The 24,666-nt window shown below is 41.8% G+C and overlaps 1 protein-coding gene and 1 non-coding gene across 5 annotated transcripts in view; one reads left to right on the plus strand and one right to left on the minus strand.

The window, feature by feature from the left end:
- Positions 1-244: 244 nt before the first annotated feature.
- Positions 245-24,666, minus strand: part of RPF2 (ribosome production factor 2 homolog) — a 44,754-nt gene continuing 20,332 nt past the window's right edge. For all 4 annotated transcript variants that reach the window (XM_003898306.4, XM_009206269.4, XM_009206267.4 and 1 more), the window contains exons 7-10: positions 18,575-18,674; positions 10,895-10,997; positions 4,061-4,205; positions 245-2,975 (exon numbers count right to left, since the gene is read on the minus strand). In XM_003898306.4, coding sequence (XP_003898355.1) covers positions 2,796-2,975; positions 4,061-4,205; positions 10,895-10,997; positions 18,575-18,674 — 528 coding nt within the window. In that variant the 3' untranslated portion in view covers positions 245-2,795. The remainder of the gene's footprint in view (positions 2,976-4,060; positions 4,206-10,894; positions 10,998-18,574; positions 18,675-24,666) is intronic.
- LOC116275518 lies at positions 18,343-18,446 on the plus strand. Its single transcript, XR_004184645.1, has one exon. It is a non-coding gene; the product is annotated as a U6 spliceosomal RNA (small nuclear RNA).

The following is a 24,666-nucleotide window of genomic DNA, read 5'->3' on the forward strand; positions in this document are numbered from 1 at the left end:
TTAGTAGTTTTAACTTCTTCCATTTTGAAGCTTTCCTTCCATTTTTAGCCTGAAGTAGCTAAACATATAAAGGAAAGGAAGGAGAGATCATCTAAGTAGCTAATCAGATAAATGAAAACTGACTTGAAGTTAGGGTTTATTCTCCCTTTCTTTTCTTGAATTGGATAATAACATCTCTACTTTGGATTATGTTCAATAACCAAGAAAACAAACAGCACTTAAAAAAAAAAAAAAGAAACCCAAATTCCATGAAAAAATGGCTTGGTAATAGTATTAATATTCCAGAAAAAAAATATAAGAAGTTTGGTATTTAAAACAAAACAAATAACCAAACTGCTTTCCTCATCTACCAAAATCCAACATTAGGTAACACTTAAAACAGGCAATTTACCACCTCCATTGAAATGAATACATAGTCTCCAATTTATATATGTTGTACTCTAAGGACAACTGAAAATTAAGATGTGTTTTCCACAGAAAGTGATATAAATGGCAGCTCAAGAGTTCCAGATGGTTTAACACTACAAGGTGTTCTCAACAGAAAGTCTTTGTTAGACTTCAGCAATACTATTTGGTACTTCTAACAGCAAACAGGAAGCATTCCAATACTTATTAGATCCTCTACCATTAGACACAGAAATTACCTAGAAAATAGAAATGTATTGCCAAATCTCAAACAAGAGGGCTACTGATTAAAACAAACAAAAACACCCTTAAGACATCTCACATACAGAAAACATGGCCGTCTTTGGGTTACGATTGGCTGATTTTCCAGTAGTGCCCGGGTAGGTCTTCCTGATAGAGGGGTCCGGGAATGGCAGGGTCCCATAAGCGGCTGGTGAGGACCCACTGCTTTGCCTCCTACCAGTGAGGAGTAAGGATTTGGGGAAGGACTATGCATCCATCGTTCCTGATGTTCTTTTCATGGCTCCCCTTCTCCTCAGTTATTGTCCATCTACCTCCAGATGGCAGCAAAAGACTTATTTTAGCCCTTTCTTCTCATTTAGATATAAAGTGCAAATGTCTGATTCAGATACAAGACTGTATGGTCTTCGGTTAAATGTATAATCAAACTAAAAGTATAAATGATACCAGCTCCCTGATTTTTCTGGCAAGAGGGGAGTAACAGCTATCTGGAGAGGACTAGGGAAAGCTAAGGAATGGATTCACAAGAGAACGGAAAGGTAAAAGGTAAAGCTGAGTGAGGCTCGAACTTTTGCTTAGTGCCAGCATTGTTGATCTGCACCTGAGCAAGCTTACATAAATGCATGTACATACAGGCACGGAGCTCTCTAACATGGAATTGAGGTGAAACCCTGTCTCTATAAAAAAATACGCCAGGTGTGGTGGTGGGCGCCAGTAATCCCAGCTACTCGGGAGGCTGAGGCAGAAGAATCGCCTGAACCCGGGAGGTGGAGGTTGCAGTGAACTGAAATCGTGCCACTGCACTCCAGCCTGAGCTACAGAGTGAGACTGTCTCAAAAAACAACAAAAACAAAAGCATTGGTACTTCATGTAACAAATTATGATTGCGTATGTCTGTACTTTTACAACATAACTGGCACTTGTATAAAGGAAATTCTTTGTCAAGGACTGAATCAAGGAACTTAACACCCTGTTCTGGAAAAACAAGTATGCAATACTAGTAGGAGGAAGTAGAAAGCTTCTTTCTGTTTTCCTAGGCACAGGGCCTGTCTTCAAGAAACTTTCAAAACAGGTAGTTAGGCTGTGGCTGGCTTCTACACCATCTGCAAATGCCCAAGGCCTTCATGCAACCTTTAGCTACCTAGGGCTACCCAGTACCCTAAAGTGCCCTGCACCTTAAAACTCACCTGTTTTCTCCTTTTTCATTTCTGCCCCTATCACTGCCTTTCTGCTAGGTGCAGTGGACTAACACCTGTAGCTCCAGCTGCTCAGGAAGGTAAGGTGGGAACATCACTTGAACCCAGGAGTTTGAGTCCAGCCTGGGCAACACAGCAAGACCTCACTGCTTTAAAAAAAAAAAAAAAAAAAGTAGGGCTCAGTGACTCATGCCTGTAATCCCAGCTACACAGAAGGCTGAGGCGGGAGGATTACTTGAGCCCAGGAGTTTGAGACTGTAGTTAGCTGTGATTGTGCCACCACACTCCATCCTAGGTGACAGAACAAGACCCCATCTCTTAAAAACAAACAAACCAAAAATCACAGGCTTCCTCTCAGAGAAGGGGGGTGGGGCTCTACTTAGTAGCAGAGTCTCTTAATCAACAGTCGTGTAATGTATCAATAATCAGATACATCCCTTTCAGAGATCTATATTTTCAGCCACAAAGCTTAAAATCTCAATTGTCAACTAGTAGGATTTCCGGCAAAATAACAGAAACGTAGAAAATAAAAATCAGGTTGTAGATCTATGTTGGGAAAGGAGGTTAACTTTCCAGGTAGTTCATATTCAACGTGTCTACACAGCTCCTGCGGGTCATTTCTGCTTTCTATGTCTTCCTTTAGCTAAGGCCAGAAATTCAAAAAAATTCCATTGGTTATGGAGATCCCTCTTCACCCACCCATTCACTCAATGAGAAAGAAGAATTTGTGGAAGGCAGGGGATATCACAAGAGAAAATGGCACACCAGAGTGTAATGTCTCAAATAAAAGGCTTACTTTACACTTAATACTAGTATATTACTGTTCATAATATTGTAAAATTATCATGTTATAAAAATATATAATAAGATCTTATAAGAAACTCTGAATGGACTGACGCTTGATAATTCTCTTAAGTAGAACACAATGAAACAGTAGTGGCTGGCTAAGTTCCATCAATTTTTTTTAACTCTTTTTGACTTTTTCTCCTGGTCTTCTGTTATCCTTTCTGCAGGTCGCTTCTTCAATCCCTTCATTTTCCTGGTTTGTAGTTTGCTTAGGTCTTGCTTCTGCATATGAATCCTTCCATAAGTTGTACCAAAAGTATCATGGGAGATATTTTTCTTCTTCTTTGGCTACGACAAAAGAATACGTATATATTTAATGGCCTTCTACTATAATGAGCCAGTAAAAACCTAGTCTGTAACAACTATCTTAGTAGCAATTTCCATTAGTGCCTGCCCCTTCAATGACAGAGTATATATAGCCCTATATACTTTTCTTCTCAAACTTAAGTGTACATACAAATCACTTGGGATCTTGCTAAAGCACAGATCCTAATTCAGTATGTCTAGGGTAGGGCCTGATATTCTGCACCATTCCCAGGTAAACTGTCAGGCCACACTTTGAAAAACAAAACTATAAACTACACTAACCACTGTCAAACATCAAGAAAATATCCTGTGTGTAGCTTAAGGAGTTGTGACTATCATTTCAATTTCTATTGGCATTTTAGGGATTACATTTCTGCTTGTCTTTTAAGACTACTTAAAAAGTCAAAACACATTTTATGCATATATGGTTTACATACCCTGTGCTCTAAATCCTCAGTCTTTACAGCGTCCCAAACAACTCTCTTCCTTTTGTTGAAAACAGCAGTCTTGACTATCAGAAGGCACTTAGCCAAACCTCACGTCTGGGTTGTGCAACTCTTTTTTTTTATTATCCCTTATTGTTGGCTTATTTGGTTCTCTCTCCTTTTCCTGGCTCTGTGAGTCCTAGTTTAATCTATCGTATTGATCTCTTTATGTATGTCCTTGTTTTTTTTTTTTTTTTGAGATGGAGTCTTGCTCTGTCGCCCAGGCTGGAGTGCAGTGGCGCAATCTCGGTTCACTGCAAGCTCCACCTCCCAGGTTCACACCATTCTCCTGCCTCAGCCTCCCAGGTAGCTGGGACTACAGGTGCCCACCACCACGCCCGGCTAATTTTTTGTATTTTTCGTAAAGACGGGGTTTCACTGTGTTAGCCAGGATGGTCTTGATCTCCTGACCTCGTGATCCGCCCGCCTCAGCCTCCCAAAGTGCTGGGATTACAGGTGTGAGCCACCATGCTGGGCCTATCCTTGTCTTTTAATACAATATGCCACAAATCCTTTTTGGAAACAAAAAGGATTAAAGTAGAATATACAAATAAATATGGCACCAAGCTCTAAGTCATATACCTTGAGAGCTTTTGGCATTTTCATAGATAATTTATAAAGGTCATCCGATGCCAGGTGTGTCCTCCTCAGAACGAGATCCAATGAGGGTCCCATCTCTTCCAATTCAATCCGTGGTGTTCTGCAACCAGATTTCTTCAACAGCAACCTTTAGGAAATAGGTAAAAAGAAATGTTGCTATGACTTTCATAAAAGTCCTCTCCACCAAATATTTTTTGTTCAGGGGATTTACAGGTCCATTAAATGACATAAAATGTTTAGAGAGACTTACTTGAATACTTCATACATTCAAGCCAAGCACATATCACATTTGGTTCACTTTTGTTTGCACCTTTTTTTGAGATGGAGTCTGCCTGACGCCCCAGGGCTGGAGTGGCTAACTTCCGGGTTCACCGTAAGTCTCAGTCAGACGCTACACACCATTCCCTCCTGGGCCCCCAGCTCTCTGAGTAGCTGGGACTACAGCTCCACCACCACCAGCTAATTTTTTGTATTTTTAGCAGAGATGGGTCTTTGTTAGCCGGGATGTATCTGACTTGACCTCTGTTGATCCACCGGCCTTGGCCTCCCAAAGTGCTGGGATTACAGGCATGAGCCACCGTGCCTGGCTTTTTTTTTTTTTTTTTTTTTTAAGTCTTTTATCCCTTTTTGAGCTAAAGGGTCGCACAAATATCAAATTTAAAAAAAAATTTTTTTCCCTGAGGTAAAGGACAGTTTGCTTATTTTTAAAAATCAGAAATAAAATTATACAATATTGTTAAGAAACAGCAAGTGAGATACAAAATTCTCAGAAATGAAATAAAATCCTTTGATTTGACGTCATCTTACTCATAGACTTATATATGTATAAAAATAATTTTAATTGGCTTTTTCTTTGAAACAGTATGTTTGTACGATTAACAAGTTCTTATCTAAGACTGTAGGAGTTAAATCAACCCATTCGGAATCAACTTTTCCTCATAGCACAGATATTTACTAACTTCCTTACATTGAAGTGAACTTTAAAATCTTAAAATAACAAAACCACAACTTTCTGAATAGCGTATGACTAAACAACTCTGGATCTGGAAACACTGGTGGAGGGGAACTGGGGAGTACAGGCAGGATAAAGGGATGGTGGAGCAGCCTGGCGCAGTGGCTCACACCTGTAATCCCAGCACTTCGGGACCAGCTGGCCAATATAGTGAAACCCCATCTCTACTAAAGACACAAAAAAATTAGCTGGGCGTGGTGGCGGGCGCCTGTAGTCCCAGCTACTCGGGAGGCTGAGGCAGGAGAATCGCTTAAACCCGGAAGGCAGAGGTTGTAGTGAGCCGAGATAGCGCCACTGCACTCCAGTCTGGGTGCCAGGGCGAGACTCCATCTCAAAAACAAACAAAAAAGAAATCAAGGACGTGTATTTACATTTTCAACTAAAATTTTTTCTTCCACTTAAAGTGCTAATTTTCAGCTAGTTAGAAAACTTGTGAATTCAAAACAGCTCATGGCATGTCTGATAGATTCAAATCACCCAAGTACTACTATACACTGCCAAAAGCACTTTTAAATTAACTGAAGCACCTTTTAATTAACTAAAAATAATTTTAAAAATTGATGCATAACAGATGTACATAGCTTCAGGGTATACATAGTAATTTAATATAGTGCCTTTTTATTCACACAAATGTCCTAATGAATTAATTTTTTGAGTGGTACATAAAATTACGATTTCCAAATAACTATGTATAACTACTTATGTTGCTGTTTCATTAAAGAGTTAAGTACAATGCCATACTTGTCTGTGTAGATGATGTGATCTTAATCATTTCAGTGAGTATGTTTACTGGAACAGCAAACTGATTTAAGCAAATATTCTCTGGCTTTTAGTTATCTGCAAACAGAACCCAGTTCTTTCTCTCTCAGATGGATTCAAGCTGGTAGATATGCTAACTGGTAATTGCTACATATTTTAAAATATTATTTGCCTATTTCTTGAGGAAGAGTGACATTACTACTACTGTTCAAATTGTAATTTCCTCATTTTTCTCCCTCTCATACACTTTTCTGGCTGAAAGTGTGTTTTCATTAAGTAAACTCCTCTATTAGAATGTTGTGTTTGCTTTTTAAAGTATGCTAACACTTTGTTTTGCATATTCCCCCCATAAGGCCTAACCATTGTGCAAAGGCACATGTGGCATTACTAACATTTTGTTTCATATTAATGGCCCTGACTCTACAGTGAATAGAATTTCCCAAGGGATATCAACAGTCACTCACATATAAGGAATAATTACTACAGGATGTATAGGAACAGTGGTCAGTAACACTATGATTTATTCACCCAAAAGATCATGTTAAAGGTTATATTAATATAATTTCATGTTTAGAGTTCCTTTCATCCAAAAAGCTCAAAACCATTTTATAAGCCTCATTAATCTTCACAAATAAAGTGTGTGAATATTAAATATTACCATTTTCAAATTGCTTAAGGGCTAGTTTGCAGTAAGAGAGAAGGAAAGGGTTCCACAGTATAGCCCAAAGAATGCCTGGGGAGCCGAGTTAAGTCAGACATACTTTCTGGTATATGCCCATCTATGAGTACCTCTTTACTCTTATAAAGCAGTACTGTCAATCTTACGGGGACCTCAGAATTACCTAAACGGTATTGCTATAGTTTGCAGAGGAAGAAACAAAGACCCTGAGAAGTGGTGACCTGCCCATGTCGGGTGGCTGAGCCCAGCTCAGAGCCAGGTCAGTAGGCTCAGATGTGATGCGGAATCCCTGGACCACCCCTTCCTCCCATCCTCAATGCTCCTCAAGTGTGGCACAGCCTCTGGAAGCTAAGCTGATCCACATGTGTAGTGATTCTTTCAAGTAGCAGCTCACTCTCAATCACACTGTCCATTTATTATTTCAAATTAATAGCTAACAAGTATTACAAGGCACATATGGAACATCTAGTGATCAAAATTACATACTGGGGTCTCTGATTTTAAAAATGCAAACTTTTTTTTTTTCATTATGAAAGATGTCATGCTAGTGTAAAGGTGATTCTAGCAATCGCATTTTTGGTGGATCGATGCATTATAGTTACACTGCTAGTTTTTTGTTTTTGTTTTCATTTTTATTTTTTGAAATGGAGTCTTGCTTCGTCGCCAGGCTGGAGTACTGTGGCACAATCTAGGCTGGCTGCAATCTCCGAATCCCTGGTTCAAGCAATTCTCCTGCCTTGGCCTCCCAAATAGCTGGAATTACAGGCATGTGCCACCATGTACAGCTAATTTTTTGTATTTTTAGTATAGATGATGTTTCACCGTGTTGGCCAGGATGGTCTCGATCTCCCAACCTCATAATCTGCCCACATTAGTCTCCCAAAGTGCTGCTGGGATTACAGGCATGAGCCACTGTGTCCGGCCTTACTGCTAGTTTATTCTTTTTTTTTTTTTTTTTTTTTTTTTTTGAGATGGAGTCTAGCTGTCACCCAGGCTGGAGTGCAGTGGTGTGATCTTGGCTCACTGCAACCTCTGCCTCCCAAGTTCTCCTGCATCAGCCTCCTGAGTAGCTGGGATTACAGGCGCACACCATGTTGCCCAGCTAATTTTTGTGTTTTTAGTAGAGACGGGGTTTTACCATGTTGGCCAGGCTGGTCTCAAACTCCTGACCTGAGGTGATCCACCCACCTCGGCCTCCCAAAGTGCTGGAATTACAGGCATGAGCCACCACGCTGGGCCAGTTTATTCTTGTTCTAAAGTCTGACTTGATAATTCTCTATTTTGTTTTTCTCTGTATCCTTCTTTACAAATAAATCCTTTTCACTAAATATAAGTGAATACTTTCTGTGAAACCGTTCAACACAGAATAGTTTTAGGCTACTGTTATTATTCATTTCTTATTCTCAACAATTGTTTATTGTTATATTTTTATCTCCCTTGTATCCCCTCTATGTTTAACACAGAGGGCATACATATCCACCTAAGGCAGGAGAATCGCTTGAATGCGGGAGACAGAGGTTGCAGTGAGCTGAGATTATGCCACTGCACTCCAGCCTGGGCAATAGCAAGATCCTGTCTCAAAAAAAGAAGTGTTCCAGGCCAGGCGCAGTGGCTCACGCCTGTAATCTCAGCACTTTGCAAGGCCAAGGCGGGTGGATCACGAGGTCAGGAGATCGAGACCATCCTAACATGGTGAAACCCCGTCTCTACTAAAAATACAAAAAATTAGCCAGGCATGGTGGCAGGCGCCAGTAGTTCCAGCTACTTGGGAGGCTGAGGCAGGAGAATGGCATGAACCCGGGAGGCAGAGGCTGCAGTGAGCTGAGATTGCGTCACTGCATTCCAGCCTGGGCAACAGAGTGAGACTCAGTCTCAAAAAAAAAAAAAAAGAAAGAAAAGTGTTCCAGATTTCTGTTTTTTTCAGATTTTGAAATACTTGCATACACATAATGAGATATCTTGGGGATGAGACCCAAGTCCAAACACAAAATTCATTTATGTTTCATATACAGTTTATACATATAGCTTGAAGGTAATTTTATACAATTTTTATTTTATTATTTTTTATCTCAGACGGAGTTTCTTTCACTCTTGTTGTCCAGGCTGGAGTGCAATGCTGTGATCCAGCTCACTGCAACCTCTGTCTCCCAGGTTCAAGCAATTCTCCAGCCTCAGCCTCCCGAGTAGCTGAGATTACAGGAGTCTACCACCATGCCCGACTAATTTTTGTATCTTTAGTAGAGACGGTATTTTGCCATGTTGGCCAGGCTGGTCTGGAACTCTTGACCTCAGGTGATCCACCCGCCTAGGCCTCCCAAGTGCTGGGATGACAGGTGTCCAGCCAACATAAGGTTTTGTGTTTTTTTCAGACAGTCTTACTGTGTCGCCTAGACTGGAGTGCAGTGGCATGATCTCAGCTCATTGCAACCTCTGTCTCCCAAGTTGAAGCAATTCTCGTGCCACAGCCGCCCAAGTAGCCGGGATTATAGGCATGTGGCCCAGGCTCAAGCAATTCTTGTGCCACAGACTCCTGAGTAGCTGGGGTTACAGGCGTGTGACACCATACCCACTTAATTTTTGTATTTTTTAATAGAGATGGGGTTTCTCCATGTTGGCCAGGCTGGTCTTGAACTCCTCATCTCAAGTGATCCACCCACTCTCTGCAACCTCTGTGTCCTGGGCTCAGTTGTCCTGCCTCAGCCTCCTAAGTAGCTGGGAGGACAGCCGTGTGCCACCATGTCCAGCTAATTTTTGTATTTTTAGTAGAGATGGGTTTTGCTGTGTTGGCCAGGCTGGTCTTGAACTCCTGGCCTCAAGCAATCCACCCACCTCGGCCTCCCAAAGTTCTGGGATTACAGGCGTGAGCCACCATGTCCAGCCTGAGTACCTTTTTCTATTAGTGATTTTTCATCTTTTATTTCTTGTTCTCTAAATAACAGTCATCTACTGTATAGTATAATACATACTTAGAAGCCCTCAGATCACATATGGAAACTCAAACAGGAGACTTAGGGCTTTCGATGTTAACTAGCTAAAAATTATAAAGTCACTAACTACATCTTATGATCATTGGGTATTTTATTGCATTTTGCCTTATTATTTTATTTTTAGTGAGAGGAAAATAGAAAAACAGAAGTGGTTGTATTAATCATATGGAGAAAACTAAGTGTCTCTGATTTAATACGGTTGAGCCCAAGATGGAAATTACTAGCTGACAAGAGGTGAATCTATAAGTTTCATTTGGACATTTCATTGGACATCAGTCATGTATTTCACTGTGAAGGAAAACAAACACCATGCACGAAATGCTAGATACAAATGGCTGCACAACCAGCACGACTGCACGGAAGACACTGTCAACACCAAGCTGTCACCTCTCAGGCTGCGCCCCAGCCACACCATAGCTCACAATGTCCAGCAAAGTCTAAACTCAGTGTACAGAGAAAGGCAATTTGTGGGAGTCAGTGTATTCTTTAGGAAACTGTGTGCTCTGTCAGCCAGTACCAACGCCTTAAAAAAGAGAAGTCACACACTTACCTCAAGAACCACAATGACAGCATGTCATTAATTCTTTAATAAACATAGAATCTGCTTAAGAGGTTATTTTTTTGTTTTTTTTTTTTTGAGACAGGGCTCTCACTTTGTTGCCCAGGCTGGAGTGCAGTGGCACAATCATGGCTCACTGCAACTTGCACCTCCCGGGTTCAAGCGATTTTTGTGCCTCAGCCTCCTGAGCAGCTGGAACTACAGGCATGTGCCACCACGCTGGGCTAATTTGTATATTTTTTTAGTAGAGATAGGGTTTTGTCACGTCGGCCAGGCTGCTCTTGAACTCCTGGGCTCGAGTGATCTGCCTGCCTCGGCCTCCCAAAGTGCTGGGATTACAGGTGTGAGCCACCGTGCTCAGCCTGCTTAAGTTATAATATATTTATACTGTGGTAGGGGTAGAAGGCCTAGGCTAGAGAGACAGGGTGAAATGAATCTAGCCACTGAATCTTCTTATTCCTTTTAGACTCAATTGTTTAGACTTAGGGTTTTGAGATTTGCTTCAGCTGGCCAAGGATTTGTGGCTTAGTGCTGTGAATCCAACCAAGAACAATAAAGAGATGCTGCATAAAGCTAGGAAGAGTTGGTGCACCTGGCTCAGTGACACTGCGGTATCAGATGCTCTGGGGCACTGGAAAAGTAGGGTTTCAGAGGCAAAGGACTGAGGATCAGCAGAGAGCTGGTGCCACTGCTATCCCGCCAACTCTCCAAAACACCTTCTGGCCAGATACCAATTCTAAGTTTGGGCTCTATAAAACAGTCACACAGTTTTAAACGCTAACCCTGAGGATTAAGAAAATATGCGAAGAAATGCTCTTACTTATAGCTTCGAAAGTAAATCTTCCCATTCAGTGCAGTGAAGTGCAGAACATACTCTAATCCAGCCAGGCGGATATTTGATACTGTGGGGCCTCTGAAGAAATCTGAAAGCACATATTAAATTGTTAACAAAATAAAACAAATACTTGCAAAATTCAGTTACAACTGCATTCTAAACAGTTTTGTTCCAATACTTATCTAAAAAAGCACAAAAAACGATTCCTGAAAAATGTCGGAAGGTCTCACCCCTTAAGCATTTAGTCTCATGACTTTATTTCTGTGTTCAGTTCACTGAGACATTTAATGTTTCAGTTTTGAAGTTCTTCCTCTGAGTCAGCTCGGCAACAAAAAATCATATCCATTAAGAATATTAACTTTAAAAAAATGTAAATCAAAGCATAAAATTTTAACCTATAGGTAGATGAAGGTAGCAAATTTCTATAAAAATGATTGTTCAAACTGACTATTAAAATCAAATTAGCTTCAATTTTTTTTTCTATGAGGGAGGTCAACAAGAAAAAAATTCTAAGAAGAAATTTTGATTATATGAGCAAAGGATAAGAAACTTTATAAACTGTTAATACCAGAAAAGAAACTTGGATATCAGGGATAGGCTTTTTTCTCACAAAGTGGTAATCATACCACTGGTGGCACATGCGAGCATTTTAATGATACAAAGCCAGATATAATTTACTACATATTTATTTTATCCTGTACCATTCTCCATTTATGACAGGGACATAAAGTTTCCTTTTAAAAAGAGTAGTCGGCCAGGCACAGTGGCTCATGCCTGTAATCCCAGCACTTTGGGAGACTGAGGTGGGCAAACCGTTTAAGCTCAGGAGTTTGAGGCCAGTCTGGGCAACACGATGAAACCTCATCTACACTAAAAGTATAAAAATTTAGCCAGGTTGTAGTCCCGGCTACTGGAAGGGCTAAGGTGGGAGGATTGCTGAACCACTGGACTCCAGTGAGGGTGACAGAGCAAAACCCATCTCAAGCAGTAACATAAAAAGAGGAGTAATTAAAAGAAAATCTCCAGTGACCTGCACGCTATAGATACTACACGGACTTGGCTATGAAAGAAGTTTGGAAAACAAGTGTGATACCTTAATTTTACAGCTGAGAAAATCGAACCTCAAGAAGGCTAAATGGAAATTCATGAATAACATTTGACTAAGATAAAGTTCTATATAAAAATGTATCCAAGTTTGCTTAGGAAGAGCTGCCCAAGGCAGGTGACGTAGTAAGTAGGAAATTTTATTCTAGTCCCATTCTGTAGCCACCTAGCATTTTCCTTCCCTCTTCCCATTAGCCCATAAGATGCAGATGATCTCCATGTGCACAGATGTACACATCTTTTGTTGTCTGCTTTTCCCTTCTTGTGGTTAACCAAAAGAAAATCACAGGCCGGATGCGGTGGCTCATGCCTGTCATCTTGGGAGGCCGAGGCGGGCGAATCACGAGGTCAGGAGATTGAGACCATCCTGGCTAACACAGTGAAGTCCCGTCTCTACTAAAACTACAAAAAATTAGCGGGGTGTGGTGGCACGTGCCTGTAGTCCCAGCTACTTGCGAGGTTGAGGCAGGAAAATCACTTGAACCTGGGAGGCAGAGATTACAGTGAGCCGAGATCATGTCACTGTACTCTCCAGCCTGGGTGACAGGGCAAGACTCAGTCTCAAAAAAAAAAAAAAATCAGCATTAATGTGTATAAAACAAACACAAGTGTACAGGCACATTTATATATTACCCTTCTCTACTCCCCGAAACGAGAAAAAAACCAAAAAACCCTAATGAACATTTTTAATTTAAAAAAAGTACATATATTACATATATTTATACATATATTATATAGAGATGGGGTCTCACTATGTTGCCCAGGCTGGTTTCGAACTCCTGGACTCAAGCACTCCTCCTGCCTTGGTCTCTCAAAGTGTTGGGATTACAGGCATGAGCCACCATGCGCCTGGCCTGGGACATTTTTATAAAACAAGTTTGTACTTTTCAAGATATTTTAATCTAAATATCATAATAAAGAGCCTTCCCATAATTTTGCCAAAGCCTGGCTCTCTTTCAGTGGCCAAGTTATGCTTCGGTAATGCCACACCAATGCCAAGCCCACTCATTGGTGTGGCATTACAGAAGTCAGAGTAGTTCTGGGGAACAAAATATGTACATTCCAGTCTGCTCCGAAACAACTTTCATAATGCAAAATTTTCAGGGCATCTGTGCTTTTTCCATAAGCTTTGGGAGAAAACTTTAGGAACACAATAAGCACATGGAAAAGTACTTTTTAACAGGTCAAAATTTCTAAGACTATGAATATAAAAGGATTTTCAGTCTGTATCCAATAGTTTGAAGTAGTCATCCTTTTATTACAACATTTCTCTTAACTGCCAAACTGAAATTTCCCTAAAGTTTGCAAATCATCAAGGTAACACAAACAGGTAATGAATGAAAATGGGAGGGCATAAATGGTAGTACTTAGTAACCGAAAGCAAATACAGCTAACAGCATGATATTTTCTGGCTAGAAACAACAGAGTATTGTTTATACATGAATACCATTGGCAAGAATCCATTCACTTAACAAATTCTACCAGAGCACCTATTATGTATAATGATAAATGACATATAGCATCTTTCTACCAGGGGCCCCGCATTCTAGGTAGATATGAATACATACAAACAACTGCAATTTAAAATAGCACATTAAAGGAGAACAGTATAAACCATTCTGGAAGTTCTGAGGAGAGAAAGATCATTTCTAGTTGGGAACGATCTCATGCAAGTGGTATATACATTGTAAGGATTTTGACCAAGAAGTATGATAAATAACTTTATGAACCTGAGAACCTGAAGTATAATAATACTGTATAAATAAAAGCATGGCTGGGCATGGTGGCTCATGCCTATAATCCCAGCACTTTGGGAGGCCAAGATGGGTGGATCACCTGAGGCCAGGAGTTCGAGACCAGCCTGGCCAACGTGGCGAAAACCCATCTCTACAAAAAATACAAAAATTATCCAGGCATGGTGGTGAATGTCTGTAATCCCAGCTACTCAGGAGGCTGGGGCAGAAGAATCGCTTGAACAGCTGATGCAGAGGTTGCAGTGAGCTGAGATTGCACCATTGCACTCTAGCCTGGGCGACAGAGTGAGACTCCATCTCAAAAACTAAACAAATAAGAAATAAAAGCATGTACTATAAAAAGACCTAAATTCAAAACCTTAATATGCCACTTGGTAAATGCATGACCTTAGAAAAGCTACTCACCTCTTCAGGCCTCAGTTTTCTCAATTATATAATGAAAATCAGAATTAAAAATTCCTCTACTCCAAATTTTTAAAAAACCACATAAATAATATGCTACCATTTAAGAAGGGAAGAATAGGCCAGGCACACTGGCTCACAACTCCAACTTTGGGAGGCTGAGGCAGGAGGGCTGCTTGAGTCTAGGACTCTGAGACCAGCCCAAGCAATGTAGCAAGACCTCATGTCTACAAGAAATAAAAAAAAATTAGCTGGGCGTGATGACATCTACCTGGGATCCTAGCTACTGAGGGGAATGAGGTAGGAGGATCGTTTGAGACCAGGAAGTTGAGGCTACAATGAGCCATGATTGTGCCACTGCACTCCAGCCTGGGCAACAGAGTGAGATCCTGTCTCAAAAAAAAAAAAAAAAAAAAAAAAAAAAGATGCAAACAAATTCAGAATGAACAAAATGGGTATCTTGCATGAAAAAAAAAGTCAATTTTTCTTTTTGGTCAAGAGAAAAAAGAAAAGGAGCTTCCTAAATGAAAGCCCTTCATACATTTCTTGCTCCCTACTGATATTTCATTTGAACACACAACATAAACCAAGGAGCAGTTGTTTTACTTCATATTTATACTGAAAACCCAACTTCCCTTAGTGCCCTACAGTCTGAATCTGTTCCTCTTCTACCTTTCTGCTTCTGTACAGATTCCTTTTTGGTTTTCACTCCCTTCCACTCATCACTGCATTATGTGATTATTCCTGCCATCTAGTGGAAGCACAAAATAATGAGAAGGTGGGGCTTATTAAAATACAACAAACATTTAAACAAATGCAAACAAAAGCTCTCTCTGTTATAACGAATTATAAGTATCTGCCTCACTGACAATAAACAATTATATGGGAGACCTAGGGGAAAGAGAAAAAGGCAAAAAATCGGGGTCAATGGAGTACAGGTAATGGAAATCTTAGCTGAAAATCTGGCTGACAGTTTGGTTGGAAAAATATCCTTGGCCAGGCACGGTGGCTCACGTCTATAATCTCAGCATTTTGGGAGGCCAAGGCAGGCAGATCACTTGAGGTCAGGAGTTCAAGACCAGCCTGGCTAACATGGTGAAACCCAGCCTTTACTAAAAATATAAAAAATTAGCTGGGTGTGGTGGTATGTACCCGTGGTCCCAGGTACTAAAGAGGCTAAGGCAGGAGAATTGCTTGAACCTGGGAGGTGGAGGTTGCAGTGAGCTGAGATCACACCAGGGCGACAGAGTGAGACTCCATCTCCAAAAAAAAAAAAAAAAAATAGCCTTGATAATTTGAGATATATAATATTGAGAGAAGGAAATATTGGTCATTATCTTTCATGTACAAATTCATGGAAAATGTGGATAAGAACCTAGAAAGATTCTAGAAGGGATCATGGGAATATGTTCACCACAGGCAAGATGGACAGTAGGGGAAGAAAAGCTCAGGCTTTGGAAACTTTAGGTTTCAACTTGGCTTTACCTACTTAATAGCTCTCATTTAAGTTCTCAGAGCCCCTGTTTGTTTTCCCATCTGTAAAATGGGAATGTCATTGAACTCAAGAACTTTTGTAAAGATTAAACAGATAATAGTGGTTCTTTAATAAGGGAAATAAGTTCTAAAAATTACAATGCCAAGAATGGGTGACTGGGTTTTTTCCCCTAAAAATTATAATCCTGATAATAAAGACCAAAATTAATCCCAAAAAGAAAAAAATGAAAGCAATATGTTTGTCACAAAGTTTTTTTTGGTGGGCTCAGATTTGTAAAGCATGTGCATACAACTTAACTTTATATGCCATCAATTTTTCAAAAGTGATCTAGGGCAAAGTATATAAAAATTTAAAAGAAGGGTAACAAAAAGTGTAGCATAAGCTTGTAAGCATGGTGCAAGAAAAGCTCAAATGGAATAAAGTAGAAAATGCCACTGAGCATTAGATGGAGGCCTCGTGGCTATCAACACTGAGGTGAAATAGGAACATAAAAGACTGCTGCTTTGAGAGTAACAGTGCACTGTGCAGGAAAAGCTGAATCTCTCAAACCCCATGAGGGAAAAGAAGCAAAAAATTCAGTAAGATTTTCTTAAATTGGAGAGAGCTAGGTGCAGTGGCTCATGCCTGTAATCTCAGCACTTTGGAAAGCTGAGGCAGGTGGATCGCTTGAGCTCAGGAGTTCAAGACCGGCCTGGGCAACATAGAGACCCCCATCTCTACAAAAAATTAAAATAAAAACTAGCTGGGCATGGTGGTGTGAACCTGTAGTCCCAGCTGCTCAGGAGGTAGAGGACTGCTTGAGCTCAAAAGGTTGAGGCTGCAGTAAGGCGTGATCACACCAGTACACTCCAGCCTGAATGACAGAGCAAGATGCTGTCTCCAAAAAAAAAAAAAAAAAAATTGAGAGACAGAGACACAGACCCCCTAGACCCTTTAAATTAGTACCAATCTCTTGGAAAATTAAATTACTTTCTAGAGTTATAAAAGAGCTGGCAAATAGAATTGCGGAATGCTAAGTATTAGTAACCTTTTAAAAATCATGGAGGCTGGGTGTAGTGGCTCACACCTGTAATCACAGCACTCTGAGGGGTTGAGGTGGGAGGATTGCTTAAGTCATGAAGTTCAAGACCAGCCTGGGCAACACAGTGAGACCCCGTCTTAACAAAAAATTTTAAAAATTAGAAAAATTAGCCAGGTGTGGTGGCATATGTCTATGGTCCCAGCTACTTAGGAGGCTGAGGTAGGAGGATCACTTGAGTCCGGGAGGTTGAGGCTGCAGTGAGCCATGATTAAGCTACTGCACTCCAGCCTGGGCATCAGAGCACGACTTGTCTCATAAAGGAGAAAAAAACAGAAAAGGATGTAGTCCTTACATTCATTACACAAATCATTAAGAACTAGCATAGTTCACTAGGTGTGGGTTATCTGTAGAACAACCTCACGAGGTTCTTGTTAGAATGAAGCAGTGTATATGAAGTGCCTACTATATGCCTGGCACTTAGGATGATGATGGTAATAAAGTAAAAATGAGCCGGGGCCTGTCGCAGTGGCTCATACCTGTAATCCCAGCACTTTGGGAGGCCAAGGAGGGTGGATTACCTGGAGTTAGTAATTCAAGACCAGCCTGGCCAACATGGCAAAACCCCATCTCTACTAAAAATTAAAAAAAATAAAATAAAATTAGCCAGGCATGGTGGCAGGAGCCTGTAATCCCAGCTACCTGGGAGGCTGAGGCAGGAGAATTGCTTGAACCCGGGAGGTGGAGGTTGCAGTGAGCCGAGATCACATCATTGCTCTCCAGCCTGGGCAACAGAGCAAGACTCCATCTAAAAAAAAAAAAGGAGCCGGGAAGGTCACTGAGGGCTTCCTGGAGAAGAAAAGAAACTTGACGATCTGACACTGAAATGAATTAGTAGAAACTGGATAAGTAAGAGTAATACCAGAATAGACAACAGAAATGTGAAAAATATATTGGCAATAAACCCTTTTTAATGGAAAAAAGAAATAGGAGATCAAGAAGGCCAAGTTACATTGGTTATATATTGTGAAAGGCCTTGTATATTCAACTCAGAAAAACTAATTAAGGTTTTTGAGTTGGAAGTCAGTGATACATACAATCTTGAAATTTTAATCCCGGCCGGGCGCGGTGGCTCAAGCCTGTAATCCCAGCACTTTGGGAGGCCGAGACGGGCATCATGAGTTCAGGAGATCGAGACCATCCTGGCTAACACGGTGAAACCCCGTCTCTACTAAAATACAAAAAAAATTAGCCGGGCGAGGTGGCGGGCGCCTGTAGTCCCAGCTACTCGGGAGGCTGAGGCAGGAGAATGGCGTGAACCCGGGAGGCGGGGCTTGCAGTGAGCTGAGATCCGGCCACTGCAACCCAACCCGGGCAAAGGAACCGAGCCCGGCTTCCTCAAAAAAAAAAAAAAAAAAGAAATTTTAATCCCTCAACTTTCTAAATTTAATTTTAAATGATGCTAGGAATGACAGGAGATGGGTGCAGGAATTTTATAAAACACTATGTAAGTAATACCTAAGTTACTAACACATTGGGAAATAATCATCTGCACAGTACAACAGCTGCTTTAACTCTCCCGAGACACTTAGGTACATTCTTGCTGCTGGTAAGGGGGAAAAAAAAGAAAAAGGTCCAAAAAAAGGAGGAAAAAGAAGCTGTGCTCACTTCGGCAGCACATATACCAAAACTGGGAGCACACAGAGATTAGTACGGCCCCTGTGCAAGGATGGCCTGCAAATTTGTGAAGCACTCCATTATTTTCAGTATATATTATTTTTAAAATAAGAGAAAAAAGAAGTTACAAACCTAAAGTGGCAAACTGCCACCAGTGACAGTCTGAGACTGCCTTCCTGAGCTACTCTGAAGATAATAAATGCTAAAATACTTACCAATAAGAAGACTTTTTAGTCTTCTATAATCTTCTGTTACATCAAAATCATCACCAGCAAATATTAGCATGGGTTTTGTTCCCTCAGGACATTTACTGTTCTTAAAAAAAAAAAAAAAAAGCAATTATATAATTACCAAAGTCTAAACTGTTTACATACTAATTTATTATTATTATTATTATTTTTGACATGGAGTCTCACTCTGTCATCCAGGCTGGAGTGCAGTGGCGCAGTCTCAGCTCACTGCAACCTCCACCTCCCGGGTTCAAGCGATTCTCCTGCCTCAGTCTCCCAAGTAGCTGGGACTACAGGTGCATGCCACCATGCCCAGTTAATTTTTTTGTATTTTTCATACAGACTGGGTTTCATCATGCTGGTTACGCTGGTCTCAAACTCCTGACCTCAAATGATCCACCCGCCTCGGCCTCCCAAAGTGCTGGGATTATAGGTGAGAACCACGGTGACTGGCCTATACTGATTTTAAAGTAGTCGGTACTTTACACTAATTTGTTTTCACATTTTAACTGTTCTAAAACTATGTCTGTGAATACTGATATTAGAGGTAAAAACAGAGGTGGGATTTTTTTTTTTAAAGAGATAGGCTCTCGCTGTGTTGCCTAGTCTGGACTCAAACTCTTGGGCTCAAGACATCCTCCAAGTATCTGGGCTAAAGGTGCAGGCCTGGCTAAGATGACATTTTTAAGCTTCTAGACTTCTACACTAAAAAAACCATTCTTTGTCCCATTCATTTACATTAGCAAATAAAAGATGGCAAAAGAATGATGTAAAGGGCTTTTTAAACATTAGTCTATGCAAAGAATAAAATTAAAAGTTACACTTGCAAAAGCAAAACACAACACAACACAATACAACCAACCAACCAAAATAGCCTTCTGATGGCCAGCATCCCTGAATCAAAATAAATTTAAGGCCAGGTGTGATGGCTCATGCCTATAAACCCAGCACTTTGGGAGGCCAAAGCAGGAAGACAGCCTGAGGCCAGGAGTGAGTTCAAGAGCAGCCTGGGCAACACAGTGAGACCTCATCTCTACAAAAACCTTTATTTTGAAATGGAGTTTCACTCTTGCTACCCAGGCTGGAGCGCAATGGTGCTATCTTGGCTCACTGCAACCTCTGCCTCCCAAGTAGCTGGGATTACAGGCATGCACCACCACACCTGGCTAATTTTGTATTTTTAGTAGAGACAGGGTTTCTCCATGTTGGTCAGGCTGGTCTCGAACTCCCGACCTCAAGTGATCCGCTGGTCTTGGCCTCCCAAAGTGGTGGGATTACAGGCATGAGCCACCACACCCGGCCAAAAACAACTTTTAAAAATTAGCTGGGCATGTTGGTGAGTGCCCATGGTCTCAGACACTCCGAACATGAGGTTGGAGGATCGCTTGAGCCCAGAAGGTGGAAGCTGCAGTAAGCCATGATCGTGCCACTGTACTCCAGCCTGGGTGACTGAGCGAGACCTTGTCTCAATGAGTAAATAAATTTAATTATAATTTATTTGTACCACTGTACCTTTCCTACTATATCTTATAAAAAGTATTTTAAAATGAAGGCTATGGACTGGGCACAGTGGTTCACGCCTGTAATCCTAACACTTCCAGAGGCAGAGACGGGCTGACCACTTGAGGTCAGGAGTTCGAGACCAGCCTGGCCAACATGGTGAAACCCTGTCTCTACTAAAAATAGCAAAAGTTGGCTGGGCATGGTGGCACACGCCCATAGTCCTAGCTACTCCAGAAGCTGAGGCAGGAGAATCGCTTGAATCCAGGAAACAGAGCTTGTAGTGAGCCAAGATCATGCCACTGCACTCTAGCTTGGGTGATAGAGCAAGATGCTGTCTCAATTAAAAAAAAAAAATGAAGGCTATAGGCTAGGTGTGGTGGCTTACACTTGTAATCCCAGCACTTTAGGAGGCCAAGATGGGCAGATCGCTTGAGCCCAGGAGTTTGAGACCAGCCTGGGAAACGCGGTCTCTACAAAAAAATACAAAACAGGCTGGGCACGGTGACTGACCGTTATAATCCCAGCACTTTAGGAGGCCGAGGCAGGCGCATCACTTGAGGTTAGGAGTTTGAGACCAGCCTGGCAAACATGGTGGAACCCTGTCTCTACTAAAAAATATAAAAATTAGCCAGGTGCAGGGGTGTGTGCCTATAGTCCCAGCTACTTGAAAGGCTGAGACAGGAAAATCACTTGAACATGGGAGGTGGAGGTTGCCGTGAGCTGAGATAGCGCCACAGCACTCCAGCCTTGGCGACAGAGACTCCGTCTCAAAAAAAAAAACAACAACAAACAAAACACAAAACAATTAGCCACGCGTGGTGGTGCACATCTATGGTCCCAGCTACTTGGGAGGCTGGGGTGGAAGGATCACCTGAGCCCGGGGAAGTCCAGGCTGCCGTGAGCCGTGCTCACGCCACTACACTCCAGCCTGGGACAGAGTGAGACCCTCAAAAACATAAATAAAAAAAAATAAAATGAAGGCTAAGTTAAACTACCAACTAGACATTCACATGAGAAGCAATGTAATTTTATATAAGCTATAGAAAGTATAGGCCAATTCTCATCAGCAGTGTTGAAACTCTTACTATAAAAAGTATTTTCACCAGTTATAGATTTTTTATACCAAATAGAATGTGATGTGATTAAAAAGAGGATTTAGAAGCCACCAAAGAGGAAAAAAATGAAAGAGTAACAATTCTTTAACTGAGTGAGTAATTTATGGAGGAAGGTGAATGACTTGGTCTGAGCTTCCTATAAATTCTCTGTTCTGACCAAAAATCAAGGGCTATCCAAAATCCAGCAACAAAACAAAACAAAAACAGTACAAAAACCAAACACCCTCTGCCCTAGGACCAGAGGTCACCTGTTGCTTTGCTGCTCACCATGACCACTCTTGTTGACATTCTCTACTTCCAAACCTGGAACCTTAACGGTCTATACTTAGGAGATGGAGATGTGCCTAACATCTGTCTGTCTGATAGAGAAGCTGAAAGGACATTCCAGATCTAACAGGTCTTCCATGCTCCAGCCATGCCAGTCTGACCCTAGGTCTATAGAGTCTATTTAGGTATACAGAAGGGAACAAAAAGCACAGCATCATCAACAACTACTTTTGGCTTCCAAACCATCCTGACCACAATGCACAGTAAAAAAAAAAAAAAAAAAATTGAAGTTGTCACCCAGTATACACATCATACAAATACAAATCAAAGCTATGTGAAACAGTAATTGACTGGGCACGGTGGCTCACACCTGTAATCCCAGCACTTTGGAAGGCTGAGGTGGGTAGATCACTTGAGGTGAGAAGTTTGAGACCAACCTGGCCAACATGGTGAAACCCCATCTCTATTAAAGCTACAAAAATTAGCCGGGCGTGGTGGCGCATGCCTGTAATCCCAGCTACTTGGGAGGCTGAGGCAAGAGAATCACTTGAACCTTGGGGTGGAGGTTGCAGTGAGCTGAGATAGCACCACTGCACTCCAGTCTGGACGACAAAGCAAGACCCTGTCTCCAAAAAAAAAAAAAACAAAAAAAAACCCAAAAAAAACCCAATACTTAATACATACAGCACTGATATTTTTTACTCTATTCCATTTTTTAAAAACACTAGTCACGGCCGGGCACGGTGGTTCATGCCTCTAATCCTAGCACTCTGAGAGGCCAAGGCAGGTGGATCAGAAGGTCAGGAGTTCGAGACCAGTCTGGCCAACATAGTGAAACTCCGTCTCTACTAAAAATACAAAAAATTAGCTGGGGATGGCAGTGTGCGCCTGTAATCCCAGCTACTTGGGAGGCTGAGGCAGGAGAATCACGTGAATCCAGGAGGTGGAGGTTGCAGTGAGCCAAGATCACGCCATTGCACTCCAGCCTGGGCGACAGTGTGAGACTCCATTTCAAAAAAAAAAAAAAAAAAAAAATGCTAGTCACATGCACATCATGAAGACCCTGAACTAGGTAGGAGTCTACAACAGATGAGCTAGCTGGGCGCGGTGGCTCACATCTATAATTCCAGCACTTTGGGAGGCCAAAAGTGGGTGGATCACCTGAGGTCAGGAGTTCAAGACTAGCCTGACTAACACGGTGAAACTCCGTCTCTACTAAAAATTCAAAAATCAGCTGGGTGTGGTGGCACACACCTGTAATCCCGCTACTCAGGAGGCTGAGGCAGGAGAATCTCCTTAACCCGGAAGGCAGAGGTTGCAGTGAGCCGAAATTGGGCTGCTGCACTCCAGCCTGGCCAACAAGAGTGAAACTCTGTCGGTGAGGGAGACGTGATGCCTCACTCTGTTACTCAGGCTAGAGTGCAGTGGCGCGATCATAGCTCACAGCAACCTTAAACTCCTGGGCTCAAGCGATCCTCTCACCTCAGACTCTCAAGTAGATGGGACTGCAGGCACGTGCCACCATGCAAGGCTAATTTGTCTCACTATGTTGTCCAGGCTAGTCTTATTTCATTCAATATAATCATCCTTCGACGTATGGCCATCTTGAGAAAACAGGCTCCTAGAATACTCAATTTCCTGGTAGAGTCTAATATTAAATATTCTCATTGAGCTTGTTTAAAGAGTTAAATATTCTCATTGTATCTACTAAAAATACAAAAAAATTAGCCGGGCATGGTGGCAGGCACCTGTAATCCCAACTACTTGGGAGGCTGAGGCAGGAGAATTGCTTGAACCAGGGAGGCGGATGTTGCAGTGAGATGAGATTGTGCCACTGCACTCTAGCCTGGGTGACAGAGCAAGACTCTGTCTGGTGGGGATGGTGGAGGGGACGGACAAGTTAATGGAGGAAAGAGGGTTGGCAACAAAAGTAGGTAGGTGAGGTAAGAAATACCTAGCAAAACATCTTAAAAACAAAGGAGAAGTAAAGGGAAGATAAGGGAAAGTGTACCAAAACAAATTAAAAATATAAACCTGTAACCAAATAATGGGGTATTGGTGACACCGGTGTTAGAAAATTAAAAAAAAAAAAAAAAAAAAAAAAAAAAAAAATGAGGTAAAAAGTGAAAGACTAGGGCCGGGTACGGTGGCTTACGCCTGTAATCCCAGCACTCTGGGAGGCTGAGGCAGGTGGATCACCTGAGATCAGGAGTTCAAGACTAGCCTGGCCAACATGGTAAAACTCCGTCTCTACTAAAAATACAAAAATTAGCCAGGTGTGGTGGTGGGCGCCTGTAATCCCAGCAACTTGGGAGGCTGAGGCAGGAGAATTGCTTGAACCAGGGAGGCAGAGGTTGTAGTGAGCCAAGATCATGCCACTCTGCACTCCAGCCTAGGCCACAAGAGCAAAACTCCATCTCAAAAAAAAAAAAGGACTGCCTAATAAGTCTGAGTACACGTAAGAATTGCCAATGTAAGCACATTCTCAATTAATAAAATTTATAGTTATATATATACTCCATGAGTGAAAATGTAGTGTTCAATTTAAACGGTTCTTGTTTAGAATGAGACCTGGGCTGGGTGCAGTGGTTCATGTCTGTAATCCCAGTGGTTGGGGAGGCCAAGGCGGAAGGATCGCTTGAACTCAGGAGTTTGAGACCAGCCAGGGCAACATGGTGAGACCCTATTTCTTAAAAAAAAAAAAAAAAAAAAAAAATATTTTGGCGGGGCTGGGTGGCACACACCTACAGTCCTAGCTACTCAGGAGACTGAGGCAGGATAATAGCCTGAGCCCAGAATTCAAGGCTGCCGTGAGCGGTGATCCCACCACTGTACTCCAACCTGGGCAACAGAGTGAGACCTTGCCTCTAGAAAACAAAAAAAGAAATGAAACCTGATAATAATAATGGTTTTGTGGTCCAGTTTACTTTTTTATTTTCTTTTTTTTAGACAAAGTCTTGCTCCGTCGCCCAGGCTGGAGTGCAGTAGCATGATCTCGGCTCACTGCAACCTCCACCTCCGGGGTTCAAGAGATTCTCATGCTTCAGCCTCCCAAGTAGCTGGGCTTACAGGCATGCACCACCATGCCTGGCTAATTTTTTTATTTTTAGTAGAGATGGGGCTTCGCCATGTTGGCCAGGCTGGTCTCGAACTCCTGAGCTCAAGTGATCTGCCTGCCTTGGCCTCCCAAAC

The sequence above is a fragment of the Papio anubis genome, chromosome 6, assembly GCF_008728515.1.
Source record: "Papio anubis isolate 15944 chromosome 6, Panubis1.0, whole genome shotgun sequence".
NCBI lineage: Eukaryota > Metazoa > Chordata > Mammalia > Primates > Cercopithecidae > Papio > Papio anubis.